General features: G+C 42.8%; 1 protein-coding gene across 1 annotated transcript in view; it reads left to right on the top strand.

The window, feature by feature from the left end:
• NOX5 (NADPH oxidase 5) overlaps window positions 1-16,309 on the top strand; it is a 127,535-nt gene that overhangs the window by 77,229 nt on the left and 33,997 nt on the right. The window contains exons 10-12 of the mRNA XM_078380875.1: window positions 5,620-5,854; window positions 7,014-7,167; window positions 15,606-15,781. Of these exons, the coding sequence (XP_078237001.1) occupies window positions 5,620-5,854; window positions 7,014-7,167; window positions 15,606-15,781 (565 nt within the window). The remainder of the gene's footprint in view (window positions 1-5,619; window positions 5,855-7,013; window positions 7,168-15,605; window positions 15,782-16,309) is intronic.

The raw sequence follows: 16,309 nt of genomic DNA, 5'->3' as shown, positions 1-16,309 counted from the left end.
CCAGAAGCAACCCCCATGCAACACATATACATCAGCAGAACATCTGCGATGCTCCGAGTCTCAATATTTCTCAGGGAAACTGCTTCGGGATAAAGTGTTGCACAGTCAACGATAGTCGGAATAAATCTGTTTCCCCTCTTGGTAACTCTGGGCAACAGTCCAACTATGTCTAAACCAATGCATTGGAAAGGGTTCAAAATGACAGATAAAGGACACAGCTTGGCTTTAGTTTTGTCATTGCTGCTCCCATGCATCTGACCCACGTCACACCTCTGGTAAAATTCTTTTACAGTGGTGCCCTGCATAGCGATGTTAATCTGTTCCACATTAATCATCACTATCTGGAAACATCGCAATGTGGGGGGGAACCCCATAGAAACACATTAAACTTCATTTAATGCCTTCCTATGGGGCGAAAACTCACTGTTATGTGAAGATCCTCCATAGCACCGCCCTTTTCACCACCTCGGTAAGCGAGGAAATTGCACGAAAATGGTTGTGGTGGCCATTTTGGGCACCTGGCGGCCATTTTGGAACCGCCGATCAGATGTTCCGCAAACATCACTATGCGAAGATCGGTAAGTGAAACGCTTACCGATCATCACAATGCAATGTTTAGGCTACTAAAACATTGCAATGTGATCGCATTAGCGATCCCAAAAAATAGATCGCTATGCGGATTTGTCATTAAACGGTGCGCTCGTTATGCGAGGCACCACTGTATCTGCTTCCCCATTTCAAGCCAGTAAAAGTTTTGAGCTAATCTTTGTTCAGTTTTTGTGATACCTAAAAGGGCTGAAAAGGTACCAGCGTGCCTCCGCTCCACTATCCCCACTCGATATTCGAGAGGAACAATCAGTTGCTTGTGGTGAGTTTCCCCTCCCCTTCTGGGATTCACCAAGGTCTCTCTATACAAAAGGTCTCTTTCTAGGAAGAACCTTTCTGGACTCTTGGGGGTTAACAGACCTTTGCCAACTTTCTTAAAACATCGATCCAGTGTGGGATCTGCTTTCTGTTCTCTTTTAAATGTTTTTTCGAGGGGAATCTTAATAGATTAATTCAGCTGTAGAATCCTATCCTCCCTCCAGTTCTGTATGAATTTAACCCTTATCCATTCCTTTTTCTTCTTCTTTCTGCTGGGAGCAAGTCTGCACTAACACATTTTTGATGTGCTCAGTGAGATAAATCCCAGTTAAACAAGGCCCAGGCAATTGATCAGCTACGCGTGCTCTCCATACTCCTTTCCACCCTTGATATCTTATAGGTACCTCAGCCACTGGCATAGTAAATATTTCTGCACCTATCCCCTTAACTGTCAGGCTTTCACCTTTCAATATGTACTCTGGAGAGATTATGTCTGAATGGAATAAAGTAACTTGAGAGCAAGAGTCTTTCAGAGCCATAAATTTTGTTTCATTTATATAATTGCTATCTCCAGAACTTTTAAAAAGCTCCTGGTTGGTTTCTATTAGATAACAATGGAGGATCTCAGCTACAGGCAGCTGTCCTGCTTGCTGTTCATGACTCTCTGCCCTAGCTGCACTTGTATTAGGAGTTACTGTTTCACCATTCTCTAAGGTAACTTTGTTTTGCTGCACTGATTTAGGCTTGAGTAAATTTTCTTTTTGCTCCCCCCTTCCTTAGCTTTAGCACCTTGTGAAATGAAATGGCCTTTCTCTCCACATCCGAAATGATCTGAAGTTTTTCTGTTCTGAACTAAGGGTTTTATTTCCCTTCCCTTCCCAGTTCCTGTTTTTATGCTGGCTCAGTTCTGTGGGCTTGCCAACAAAATGGCTGCCGCTTGCCTGCTGGTTCTTGAGGTAACCCTTGGGATCCTTTTTACTGTCCTCCCAGGTTTTCCACCCCACTTTTACCCCAGCAAAACTTGAGTTTCCTATATGTGAAATAAAATCTGCAACCCCTCCTGCTTTTTGAATATCTTTGGGCTTTTTATCCCTCACTAGGTACCTCAGGTCTCCAGGTAGACATGAATAGAACTGCTCTAGCCCCATGATGTTCTTAATATCTTGTATCCCTTCCTCTTGAAGCCATTTGTCAAGATATTTGGTCAAGTTTGCCCCTAGTTGAGAATAGGATTCTTCAGGTTTTTTTGTCAGGGCTCTGAACTTCCGCCTTAAACGCTCAGCATTGATGCCAAACAGCGAGAATGTCAACTTTTTAAATTCTTTAAAATCTCTCACTAAATCCAATGGCATCTGGGTGTATGTATCTGCTAATTCACCACTTATTTGGGACCTCATCACAATCATACATTCTCATTCCCGACTTCAAAATCTTCACATGCACGCTCAGACAAAATAATAAAAGATCCAGGATCATTGCCCTTTCTAAATACAGTGAATCTTTTGAGGTCTGCTTTGGACAAATGTCTTTCTTCAGAATTAGAATTGCTGCTGGTGGTTTTATTATTATTATCGGCTGTGGAACACACTTCCCACTGAAATTCGGCTGGCACCCTCGCTGGGTGTGTTCAAAAACCAACTAAAAACATGGTTATTCAGACAGGCCTTCCCCCCAGTCACCTAAGTTCCTTCCCTCTTTTTTCTGGTTCTTAATGTTGCCATCTTGGATAATATTAATTATAATAATTGCATTATGTTAGTTATTTTTCTACATTGTTTTAATGTGTTTAATTTTTGTAAGCCGCCCCGAGTAGACGTTGTCTAGAGGGGCGGGGTAGAAATTGAATGAATCAACAACAACAACAACAACAACAACAACAACAACAACAACAACAACAACAACAACAACAACAACAACAACAACAACAACAACAACAACAACAACAACAACAACAACAACAACAACAACAACAACAACAACAACAACAACAACAACAACAACAACAACAACAACAACAACAACAACAACAACAACAACAACAACAACAACAACAACAACAACAACAACAACAACAACAACAACAACAACAACAACAACAACAACAACAACAACAACAACAACAACAACAACAACAACAACAACAACAACAACAACAACAACAACAACAACAACAACAACAACAACAACAACAACAACAACAACAACAACAACAACAACAACAACAACAACAACAACAACAACAACAACAACAACAACAACAACAACAACAACAACGGTTACCTCAAGCAGGGAAAGGACCAGTTGGCTAGCTTATCCTGAGCTCAAAGGAGAGGGTTCTGAGGGGACAAAGTGGAGGCCAAGGTCAGAGAAGCTGAGGTGTTTCAAAACAGCAAAAGCTGGAACTGGTTAAAGCTAATATTTCTGTTTATTATTATTATTATTATTATTATTATTATTATTATTATTATTATTATTATTATTATTATTATTATTATTATTGTTATTATTATTGTTATTATTATTATTATTATTATTATTATTATTATTATTATTATTATTGGCTGTCAGCTCCAACCTCTTAATTTCAAATGACATCCTTTCCTTTTCTAGAGCCATCTTCTCCTTTTCTAATTCCCTGTCTTTTTCTCGCTGTCTCTCCTCAGCTCTAGCTTTAATTTCCAGATGTCTTTCTTGTCAGGATTTAGCGACAGGAAAATACGCAGAGTTAATTGAAGACACTTACACGTTCTTCTTCTTTAGCAAGACAGGTGTATTTACAATATTTACAAGTATATACAGGCTGGCATCACTTCAGCATAGCAGGAAATCATTGAACAAACCGGCATAGAGGATAGCAGCAAGTGATAGAGAGAGAAGAGAAATCTATGAACACACTATTCACTTATATACATATACAAGGTTTCTTCAGTCCAATCAGAAGACACATTACATCATCTTCTGCACCTGGGTGTCATCTCATCTTCAGACATTGCATCATCTCCTCAGCAGTCACAGTGACTCAGCATACATACATCTGTTCACAATGGCAGCTCATTAATAACACATTTTTCCAGGTTCAGGCCTATAAAAATTACAATATCCTGACATTTCCTCAGCCCTCGCTTTAGCTTCTAGCCATTTTAGCTGGAATTCCTGTTCCTTCTCTAATTTCCATTTTCTGAATTCCATATAGTCTTTCCCCTTTGATGTTACCATTTCCCCCTCTGAGGTAATTCCTTCTAGAATTTCTTCCACCTCCTGATCTGAAGCATCTGAAACCTCAGGAGGCAATTCTGCCGCCTTTTTCCCCCGTGTGGAAGGCATGTTTATTTATTTATGCTTCTGAATCGATTTACAAGCCTCAGATTTAAAACGTACAGTTTTTCCTCTTTTTTTCTGTGAGTTAGAGTCTCTGTAATAAAGTTGCTTCCCTGCTATCATCCACTGTAAGGATACTGTGTTTATATCTCTGGCTCCCAGTGAGGCCTTTAGTAAGAGACAAAGTTTCTCCCTGCCTCTTGCCACCAAAATAAACAGAAATATTAGCTTTAACCAGTTCCAGCTTTTGCTGTTTTGAAACACCTCAGCTTCTCTGACCTTGGCCTCCACTTTGTCCCCTCAGAACCCTCTCCTTTGAGCTCAGGATAAGCTAGCCAACTGGTCCTTTCCCTGCTTGAGGTAACCTTATGCCAGAAATTGTTTCCTCAGAGCCTATCCCTATCTTAGCCCCCTGATCTGTGTTTAGGAGCCTCCCCACTTTTCCCCCCTGAAAAGCTCTAGGGGGTTACTCACTCTGTCCACTTCAGATCCCCTGACTAAAATATCTTTTTCCACTCTGGGAACCTTTCTGTTCTTAGGCGTCACTGGATTACATTTGATCCCACCACTAATCACCACTTTGTTGTGATCCACTCTGAAGTCCCTATATCCCCAGGCCTTCACAAGGTTCTCGCTCTTCTTTCTCTTTGCTGCCACCAGATATTAATGCTTTAAAATCAATTGAGTATGGAGACACGTGTGTTATCACAACATAAGTCTTTTATTTTACCAGGGAAGTTGATAATACATAAATACTCATGGGGTTAATTACAGATTGATAATCACTATTATTTATATCAAGGAAGATATAGTTCCAAATCTCTTTTAACCTTCTGCTTCGATCTTCTCTCTTACAGTTCTCTAACTCACTCTTCTCTCACTTTTCAGCTACACACAATCTCTCTCCTCTCTCAGACTCCATCCACCAGTCTTTATATCCAGCTCCCTCCCCCCTTGGCTCACTCATTGGCTCCTGCTTCAATGTTCTGCGGTGATGGCCAGGCGAGGTCAGGGCTGTTCACTACAGTAAGCTTAGTCTAAAACCTGTCTCCAAAGGCAGGAACATTAACAAGTGGACATGACCCAAACCGGCCTAAATATTTTGATCACAAGTAAACCACTAGTCAGGGAGCTGTTACACTCCATAGTGGAACATGTAGTGCAAGAGCTGAAAAGAATTTACATAAATGAACCAAGGTGCACATGATGGTCAAAGGATTTTTCCCTTCTGCCCTCCTCTTCATGGTGTACACTAGTAGTATCTGGTGAACAACCCGAAGGATCTGTTTGCTGTATGATATGTGTAACATAGGTACAAATGTCTTTGCACCACATTTATGGACTGCTGAACCCACCCAAGATTATTCTGATTGGTAAACAGCTAGAAAGCTAAGAATTCTCTTTTCTTCTCTTGTCCTCTCTTCTCTACTCTTACAGTGCTGCAAGCTGGTTAAAACCTCCAACAGCTCCACAGAAGACTCACACTCCCCACTACTTGAACCCAGCATATTGGCACAACAACCAAAACAAACTTCACTTTGTGGGCAGCTACATGTGTGTGAATATACTCCTCTTCACATTTGCAGCACAAAAGCATGTCAGCTCTGGCATTTGGATTGTGCTGGCAAAAGGTTGTGGGCAGTGCCTGAACTTCAACTGTGCTTTTATAGTGGTGAGTATTGGAATACATCCATTATATTGAGTGCAGGCAAAGGCATGGTCAGAGCAGAGTAGGAATATTAAAAATATTTGTTAAACTCCTTGTTTTCCTCAGTTAAGGCTGTTTTAACACAAGTAGACATGTCAGTGAGAATCTTCTGTGAGATTAAGGTAAATGAACTGAAACTTAATCCAGACAAGACAGAAGTGCTTCTGGTCAGTTGAAAGGCAGAGCAAGGAATTAAGGATACAGCTTGTGCTGTGAACAAGACTATATTTCTCAGCAGTACAGTAAGGATTTTATAGATGAGCAGTGATCAGAAAAAGTGTTTGCAATGCATGTTCTTACTCAAAGTGACCCCAAAGAGTAGTATGAGAAACAGTTGCTGAAATCCAGTAGTAAGTCACAACTAAAGTAGGCTCACTGAATCTACAACATTTATAGGATTGGGATTTTTGGGAGCTGACTCACCAAACCCCCACTGATTCAGTGGACCTACTCTAGTTGTGACTTGACTGTTGGTTTTAAGCCAGTGTGTGTTTCCTTCCAGTATTTCCAGTTAACCTACCCCAGGTGTTGTCCAGCTTTCAGTCACACTATATTAAGAACTTACATACTATGGGTTAATTTTTTTTGCTCCCCAAATATTTGCCTTTGTGATCCGTTCACTTCTCTGATCTAGCCTTTCTAGACTGACCCCTGTTTCTGAACACCCTAATTCCATCCGTATTGTTCTTGACTTAGCACCTTATTCTCCACCATCTGAGTTCCATGACTAATCCCAAGATGTAAGCTTCATAAAGTGTGTCTCTTGTTCAGTAGACATTGTCAAACGATAGGAGATAGCAAGGTTGGGAATATATTTCGGCATAAACCTTTTATAACATAAGCATACGGAAATGTCTGATTCTACAGCAAATGGGGATCTCCACTCAGTTGCTGCATCAGGTGAACTGCACCTTGATGACTTTCTAAGCTTTCTGTCTTTTTAAACATAGACTTTTACTCTTAAAAATATCCAATAATCCTGTACAGTGCTAATAAAAAAATAGTTTATGGAATTCAGTTTAGCAGCAGCTGCAAGATACCCTCATTTTGCTTGCAGAACGTCCAGTTTAATAAGATAAGAGCTTTTCAAATAAATCTTGGCATTATTTTCTTATTCTCCAAGCTGCTGACGTTACGCCAATGTCTAACATGGTTACGTGCTACCTGGGTCGCCAGAGTTCTGCCTCTAGACCAGAACATAATTCTGCACCAGCTGATGGGATACACAGTGGTGATTCTAACTATAATTCATACAGGGGCTCACATGGCCAACTTTGGTGAGTACCCAGAGATATAGTTATGAAGTTCTTGTTCTCTGCCACACTTGTATAAGACTGTGTCATTGCAAAAACCCCATTTCCTTATGTTCATCTTGATTCTGCTAATTCTGATTAATGGCCCATCAAGCGACTTCCAAGTAATCCAGTTTTCTTTGTGACCAAGGGCTAGATTTTCCCACAAGTCCATCCATTTTAAGAGGTTGGTAGTTGTTTTGTCCCCTTATTATGGTCCTGGCATTTTCTGCTGCTCAGGGTGTTCTGGAAAAACTTTTCTTTGACTTTAATCTGAAAGGAGTGGGATGATAGCTGAAGAGTAAATGTTCATTTGATGGAGATGCTTCAAGTCCTTCACTATTTGCTCCCACCACTCTCAGTAGGTCATTAGGTGCAATGCCTGCTAGGTAACCGATTTTATCAATAAGGGTTGGCGTCAAACATCCAGTAATGGTTCTACAACTATTATTGAGTGCTGCATCTATTTGTTTTGCATGAGTTGAAGTATTCCACATCAGGCTGGTTTATTTGTCTGCAGGGTATTTAGGGTTAAAGGTCTAATTAGTGTTTGCGGTTGTGTGCTCCAAGCTAGTTCCTGGCAGCTTTTGAATAATATTGTTCCTTTGCTGCTCGTCCTGGGTGGGGCGGCGCCGAGCCTAGTGGCTGGCTGTCGGGGCTTCCCAGGCTGGCTGCCCCATGGCGGCTTCCCTGCAGGGAAGGGGTGCTGCTCTCCTGCAAGGAGCATTGGGGGAAAGTTAGCATGAAGGCCACACGCCCACCAGCAAGCGCAAGACACACCCCATGTGGGGGGGGCAGGGCAGAGATCTGTGTCCACAGCCCAGTTCCAGCAAACCCATTGACCGTCACCAGGCAGCGGACCGGGGTTGATGATCCCTGTTCTAGTGGAGTTAGTGATTATCTTCATTTTTACTACTGCAATTCTTCATACCAAGATTTAACTTTTGATATTCCTTAATTTGTTCCTTAATTTGTTGTTTTAATTTTTTCACAATTCATTTTAACAGTTTCTTGCAAGTTCCAAGTACTGTAAGATGTATCCCTAAATATCTGAGACTATTTTTTAGCTTGTTGTCAAATTTCTCTTTCAATATACGCCTTTCTTCATTATCATAATTTGCTAACATAAATTCTGGTTTACTCCAATTTACCCTTAGTCCCATTACTTCTTCAAAAGCTTTTAAATGCCATTGAATATTTTCTATGTGTAATCTGCAAATAAGTTTATCTTGATTTTATCTTTATTCTCTAATAGTTTTATTTTGGTACCTGTGACCGCCTCCTCTCACGTCACAAAGGAGCTGCCACGTCACTCTCACACCCTCACTTTATTCACGCTGCCACCAACCATTCCCTCATAAAACTGTTCAGACAAAAGTATGATTTTTAAAATAAAAACTTATGTTTATTGATAATAACAAAAGGAATGGTAAATCACTATAATAATTAAAATAAAAGGCAATCAGTATAATAAAGTACCCACACACATACTCTCTCTCAGACTTTCACTCTCTCTATATAGCACAGTACTACACAACATGTACAAGCCCTAACTCCCTAAGTCCCTAACCAGACCCTATCAAGTCCCTATCTGACTCACACCTCATTCACTCCCCCTTAAATACCCTAGCTCCACCCTCTTATGTCCCACCTCCCATCACGCTATTGGCAGATGACAAACAACCATAGCAATGACGGGCAGATGACATCACCGTTACTGTAACAGTACCTTCTCTAATTGTATTTGCTAATAATTCTATTATCAAGGTAAATAGCTTTGGAAATAAGGGGCATCCTTGCCCTAATGTAATTGTTTCTGTTACATCATCATTTACTAAAACCATGACAGTATTCTCTGAATATAGTTGCTGAATAATATTTCTAAAACGTGCACCAAAATCTAATTTTTTTACTAATATTTTTAAAGCCGACCGTTCCACTAAGTCAAAGGCTCAAAGGCTATTTTATCCACTGGATAAAATATCCAGCAATAGGATCCCTTTTGTCTTTGTCTCATTTGTTGTATTGATTACATTTAATACTCTTCACATTAAATCCCCCTTTTGTCTACCATTTGGGTGGGAAGAGTCTCTGAGAATATTAAATTACTTCCTCAAGCAGTGAGATGCAAATACATTGTCCAAGGTTGGAAGCTGAAGTCCAATAATAATTTGGGCAATTTTAATAATTTGCATCAGCTGCATCTGATCCTCACTAGACGCTCTAGCCTTCCTACTATTAGGATCACATGCGGTTATCAGGGTGTTGATTGCAATACTGATCACTCCCTGGCGTGTAGCAGTATAAAACTGTGAATAAAGAGATTGTATCATACGAAAAAGGAAGGAAGACCATGTATTGACATCAGCAAGTCTCACGATCAGAGAAAAGTGGAGGAATTTGCTCAAGCGCTTGAGGAAACTCTTCCAGGCCTGACGAATACAAATGCACCTAAACGATGGGAACATTTCAAGAATGCTGTGTATAACACCGCCTTGTCCACCTTTGGCAAGAAGACCAAAAAGATGGCTGGTTTGAAGCCCATTCGTAGGAGCTGATGCCAGCCATCGAGGATAAGAGGAGAACTCTAGCAGCATACAAAGCCTGTCCTAGCGAGTACAACTTGCAAGCTCTTTGAGCTGCTCGTAGCTGAGTCCAACAGGCTGCCAGGAGATGTTCCAACGATTATTGGCTTCAGCTGTGCTCTCAGATACAGATATCAGCGGACACAGGTAACATCAAAGGAATGTATGACAGTATCAAGCAGGCTTTAGGTCCGCTACAGAAGAAATCTGCTCCCTTGAAGTCTGCTACAGGCATGATCATTCAGGACTGAGCACAGCAGATGGAACGTTGGGTGCAGCACAACTCTGAGCTATATTCCGGAGAGAATGTAGTAACCAAAGAAGCATTAAATAACATTGAGTGCCTGCCTGTCGTGGGAAGAGCTGGACAGCGAACCAACCTTAGCAGAAATAAAAGCGGTCTTGGATTCCCTCGCCTCCGGCAAGGCACCTGGAAAGGATAGCATCCCTGTTGAAGTGCTGAAGTGCTGTACAGAGATCATCACCATCGAACTGTATGAAGTCTTTTGTCTCTGCTGGAGGGAAAGGTGGAATACCACAGGACATGAAGGATGCAAACATCGTCACAATGTACAAGAACAAAGAAGACAGGGTCAACTGCAATAACTACCGTGGCATCTCTCTTCTCAGCATTGTAGGGAAGCTGCTTGCCCGTGTTGTGCTGAAGAGACTCCAGGTGCTTGCAGACAGAGTATATCCAGAATCACAGTGTGGCTTTCGAGATAATAGATCCACCACTGGCATGGTATTTTCCCTCAGACAGTTGCAGGAGAAATGTAGGGAACAACAACAGCCACTCTTAGTGGCCTTCATAGACCTTACAATTGCATTTGACTTGATTAGCAGGGATGGCCTTTTTAAAAGTACTTCCCAAGATTGGATGTCCACCTCGACTCCTTAAAATCATCAGGTCCTTTCATGAGAAAGTGAAGGGCACTGTAGTTTTTGATGGCTCAACATCAGATCCCTTTGACATCCAGGGCTGTGTCCTTGTGCCAACCCTGTTTGGAATCTTTTTTGCTGTCATGCTGAAGTGATATTCTTGTCTGGGGTAGCACTTGTTTGGTGGCTCATAATTTGGCACAAAACAGCCCTCTTTATCAATGGGCCTGTTCACACAGTAGCCTGTGTTCCCACCTCAGCCGCTGGCGCCTGCATAGGCTCATAAGGAAAGGACTCCTAGGAGTCAACCCTAAAACCCTGCTACTGTCAGGTAGACCTGAGTAATTTTCCTCAGGAGGGTCCTATCATGCCGACAAGTTTGTGTAGGACCAGTCCCTTTTATCTGGTACAGGAGCTATGAGCCTTTTCCGACACCTTTTCTGCCACCACTGTTGCCCCACTCCACCAGGCACTGTTCTGAGCCACAGGCTAATAAGTGCTTTGTGCCTCCATCTATGCCTCAAAGGTGTAGTGTTCCCTTGAACTTGGCTCCGGCAGCAAAGTGTTTGCAGGTTCAACCTAACCCGCTGTTAACCCTTTCAGCCTTCTCTGTCCTGGCAACTGTATTAAGACTGAGTTTGGTCAGGCTCATGCTAAGAAAGACTGCTCCCCTAATCGTCTGAAGGACTTACCTTGTTCAGCTGAGACTCACAAGAGTCAGAAGGGGAGGAAGACTTCCAACCAATCTTCCTACTCCCATATCAGTTGCCACAGTTAGTCACCCTCCTTTATCATTAACAGAGAAGGAGTTCTTTGATCGGCATTTTTTATTTTCTGGCCACCATGTAGCCAACTAATTCTCTGCCATGGGTGCTTATCATCACCACTTATTAGATTTGCCATTGCCAATTCTGTGGGTAACTCCTGTGCACCTTTACAGTTAAGGCCTCCCATATCACCAGGAGGCAATGGGGTGGGTGCGTCACGAGTGCATTGCTGCTCGACATGCCTTAAACCAGCATCCAAACAAGTGACAGGTCGAGGATCTGCTGTTTGTTGGTATACGACTTCCAGTGAGAAAATTTATGTTATTCTTGATAACCTGCCCAAGCTCTGGAAGGTGGCACGGTCATTTATAGTGTAACAACCACAAGTACCTGGTGATGCTCCTACCAGCCTAGGGCATACCGGGAACATCAAATGCCTCAACTTCAAAGTTACCAGCTGCCACCCCCTAGACATGTGGGCAGGCAGCACCCTGACCAACAGATCTGCAGGCAGGACCACAAAACCGAGCGGTCTCTTTACTGCACCTGACTTCCACGTTGTTCCAGGTGACTCCGGAACTTGCTGCATAACTGGACTGGTGGGGATCCCCCCCAACCTACGCATAGAGAGACCCTTTGGTCTCTTGACCTGGTTGGTTCAGTCAGTGGTGGATGCCAGCCCGCTGGGCGGGTGGGCTTGTCTGCACCACCATGTTGCCCTTGGCCACTGGTAGCCGGCCTTCATATCATTGTGCTGGAGCTCCTGGCAAACACCAAGGCCTTTTGGGCCTCTGAGCTCCTACTCCGGGGTCGGGTGATCCAGGTCACATCAGACAATACCACGGCAGTTGATTATATACACAGGCAGGGTGGTGCTCATTCATTACGCCTTCTTGTTCTCACCATCAGCCTTTCAGAATGGTGTTATGCTTGCCACATTTGTCCAGACAGAAATGATTTGTGGCAGTCCATCTCAGCAGGCTACGGTTCTGCTCTCACGAGCAGGCTCTCGACGATGCCACCTTTCATTGCCTCTGTCATTGATGGGGTACTCCAGACATAGATGTTTTGCATCCTGATTAAACAAGAAGTGTGCCATTTTCAGCTCCCGAGCTGGCATTGGCCGCAGCTCCCTAGAGGATGCTTCCTGACAAATTGGTCTCGGGGCCTCCTTTACAGGTTTCCACTTTTCCCCTTCTTCAAAAGACTCTTGTTTGTGTCCCCCATGAGTGTGCAAACATCATGCTTGGTCGCCTCACTAGCCACTGTTTTTGATCCTGCTCCCTGAGCTACGGAATACATCAGGCTGCACCTGGTCCCTCATCTGCTTTCTCAGGACAAGGATCAGATATTTCATCTGGACCTCAAGCCCCCCTACCTGTCTTCCCTGACTGTAACAGACATCCTCAGTCATGCTTGCAAACCTTCTACCATCTTGACCTACTCCTATTAGGCCAATGTCTCTGGACACATTCCTTCAGTTTCTCCTTCACCTGTTTTGCCTGGGACTGCCCCGTTCTACCTGCAAGCTGTTTCTCTGAGGCCTGGAGAATATGCGCCCTGCCGACCACTAACATCTCAGTGGTCTCTCCAATCAATTCTTTGGTGGCTTATGAGGCCTCCCTTCAAGCCCTTGGCATCAGCATTGCTCAACTTGCTGCCTTTCTCCTGACAATAATCTTGGCTTGCAGGACTGGAGGACTGGCTATACTAAGAGTGGGTCCTCCTTTCTGTAAAGTAACCTTCTTGTCTAAGGTATTTTCTGCCTTCCATCTGAACCAGCCAGCTGTCCTTCATGTCTTCTTTCACATGCCATCTTCACTGCTTGAGACAACTCCGCAAGCTCTAGACGTGAAGCGTGCTCTCTCGCATTATGTGCATAGCATGATGACTTTTCGTGCCTCACAGCATCTCTTTGTCTCTTTGCTGGCTCCTCCTTCAGAGCACCGGCTTCCTCTCAGACCATCTCTAGATGGTTAGTCAAGACCATCAGTCTTCCCTATGATTTGTCAGAGACTCCTCTTCCAAAGTCTGAGAGCTCACTCTACAACAGCCTTTCTCCGTGGAGTGGACATTGCGGATGTCTGCTGCGCTGCCACATACGCCACTCCGCCTATCCTCATCTCGCTCTCCCACCTGGATGTCCAGCCGAAGGCTGAGGCTGCAGTAGGTCAAACTGTCCTGGCTTCTGCACTTTTGTGACATCCCTCCTCCTGGTTAGTCAGCTTGCCAGTCACCCTTAGTGTGTATTCACAGAGGCCACGAAGGAGAAAAAGAAGTTACTTACTTTTAACTGTGGTTCTTCGAGTGGTCCTCTGTGAATTCACACCTCCCACACTCCTCCCTGCTGTCCGTCATGTGTGCCATGGCATGCTGGGCAGCAGCGGTTGGTTCCTTAGAACTGAGGCACTAGTGCTGGGGGCAGAGTTATATAGCTGGTGTAGTGGAGGTCCCAGCACACTAAGTGCTTAAAGCTGTGAAAGTTTCCGACCTGCTCTGCTCTCCTTCTCCTTCTCCTTCTCCTTCTCCTTCTCCTTCTCCTTCTCCTTCTCCTTCTCCTTCTCCTTCTCCTTCTCCTTCTCCTTCTCCTTCTTCTTCTGCTAACAGCTTGAAGGAGATTGCCTTCTCCCTTCGCTTTGAATGAGGGTTTGAGTACGAACATTTACTGCTTTGAATTGTAAAGGAAGGAGGGTTGTTTCTCCTGTCTTTTTTTTTTAACCCTCTGCTATTGCAAAGTTTTGTGCTCCTTTACAGAGGGAAAGGGGAGAAGGAGAAAAAGTCCATACCTTTCTATTATACCACATCTCTTTTTTTCAAAAAAATAGTAAGGGGCAGTACTGCCCCAGGAAATATAAGAGAAAATAAATCAGTTCCTTGGTGTGTCTGGTCATAATGTCTCCAATAGGAAGAAATAAACTGGTAATGTTAAAACAAATTGGAATATTCACCCTGGTATAAACATCATGTGACTACAATTCAGTACAACCAAGGTATGGAAAGAATTGTTAGATCTGGGTTACATTTGGCTGGTGTGATCAGGCTCAGAATCAAGAAGGACGTTGAACAGTTTCTGCCAGTTTATAGGTAAATTGAAGGAGACAGCAATAGTTGTACAATTTGCTTTTTGAAATTTAAATATAGACATGGGGGAGGTAGGCTAATTTAGATTTGGATAATATTAATTTTCTGCCCAGAATGGGTGCTAGAATGTGGCGCTCTGAGCTGTTTTGTGACTTGCTAATTAGTCCCTTTTTGTGTGCTGCTTGTCTGCTGGGATGGGTGAATTCTGTTGGGCTATCCTACTTGGAAGCTGCCATTCTGGGTTGTTCTGCACAATATCAATTTTCTACCTAGAACAGGCAGCTAGGACAGGGGAAAGATGACTGGTTGCATGTTTCCCCTCTAGTCCAATGGGATCAGCAAATTTTGTTGAGCTATCCTACTCTGTAGTTTTCATTCTAGCTGTTTTGTGCAGTATTGATTGTCTGCCTGGAACAAGTGTGAGAGTGTCATTCCTGGAGATGTTTTGTGACTTGCTGCAGCAGTCTTATCTAGCCACATGTGTGTTGTGAATATGGTTTGTTTCTCCTACTCAGAAGTTGCAATTCTGGGTCATTCTGGCTGGCTTGGGGTCATTTAAGAGTTAATGAAAGAGAACTCATTAATCGGTTTTATATACAGTATACATTATTTTTCTGATGTGTGTCCATCACATTCCACTACCTCAGCATCAGTTTTTATTTAGAAGTATCTGTTCCAGCCAATTCTGTTCCATTCCAGCTTTTACCTAGTCCCCAAACAAAATAAAGGAAAAATGAAAAAGCATTAAGGCACTTCTAAGAGGAACATACTTACTTTGGTATGAATTGTTGTTGAATACAATATACTTCTCTCTTGCACCTTCAGACACTATTAAAACTATTATTGAGAAATATCTGTCCAAATTCTGACAAAGAGCCAGTGCTCTGAAAGCCTGCTTTCAATTCATGCTCATGGTAATTGCTCAGCTCAGTTTCAGCTACAAGACTTTATGGGCCTCTCTTTAAACAGATTAACATCCCAATCCTTTATAAAAGCCTTGTCTCAGCTTGTATTTAACAGTTCAAGCCACACTGCAGAAGGTTCTTGTTGAGGTGCCAGTTCACTGCATGACTTGAACTTGTTTACCCATCTTCTCTCTCTCATCTAGTGATAATGTCCTGGGCCAAGGACAGCTATAACCTCTGGGAATACCTGTTTACCACTCGTCCTGGCATTGGCTGGATTTATGGGACCGCCTCTATCACAGGTCTTGTGCTACAGGCTCTTATCTGCCTCATGCTCTTGTGCTCAAGCACCATTGTTCGCAAGAGTGGGCATTTTGAGGTGAGAAGCAAGATCTCCTCTGGCTTTTGGTTATTTCATTTAACATTAAGTTAGCTAAATAAACATGTAAGGGTGTAACAAGCAATCTTCATTCCCAGTGTCACGTATCAACCAAGGAATAATAGGTAACAGTGATTATGTTGGTGTAAATTAGCAGAGTTTTTGTCCCAGTCCAGGCAGTCCAGTTGATTCACACAGACAAAGACAGCTTCTTCCAACACCAAGTGTATTTACAGAAGTTCAGCAATAGAAACCGACAGCATGACATTCATTAGAAGAGATCCATACATCTTCTCCACGGGTCCACACAGTTATACACATGCACATTTACATACAGCCAATCAGTGTGGCCACTGCATCATCCCAGATTATATGATCCAGCATTTTGCACACCTGTGAAGTATGGCTGCTGCTTACCATAGGCCTTGTTCTGCCTCAGTGTGAAATTATCCTTGATAGATTACACAAATGAAAAAGAAATATATCTTTGAAAATACATGAACTTTTATTCCTTCACTTTTGAGAAAA

Source organism: Pogona vitticeps, chromosome 12 (genome assembly GCF_051106095.1).
Source record: "Pogona vitticeps strain Pit_001003342236 chromosome 12, PviZW2.1, whole genome shotgun sequence".
In the NCBI taxonomy this organism is placed as follows: Eukaryota; Metazoa; Chordata; class Lepidosauria; order Squamata; family Agamidae; genus Pogona; species Pogona vitticeps.
This window is presented reverse-complemented; position numbering and strand designations above follow the sequence as displayed.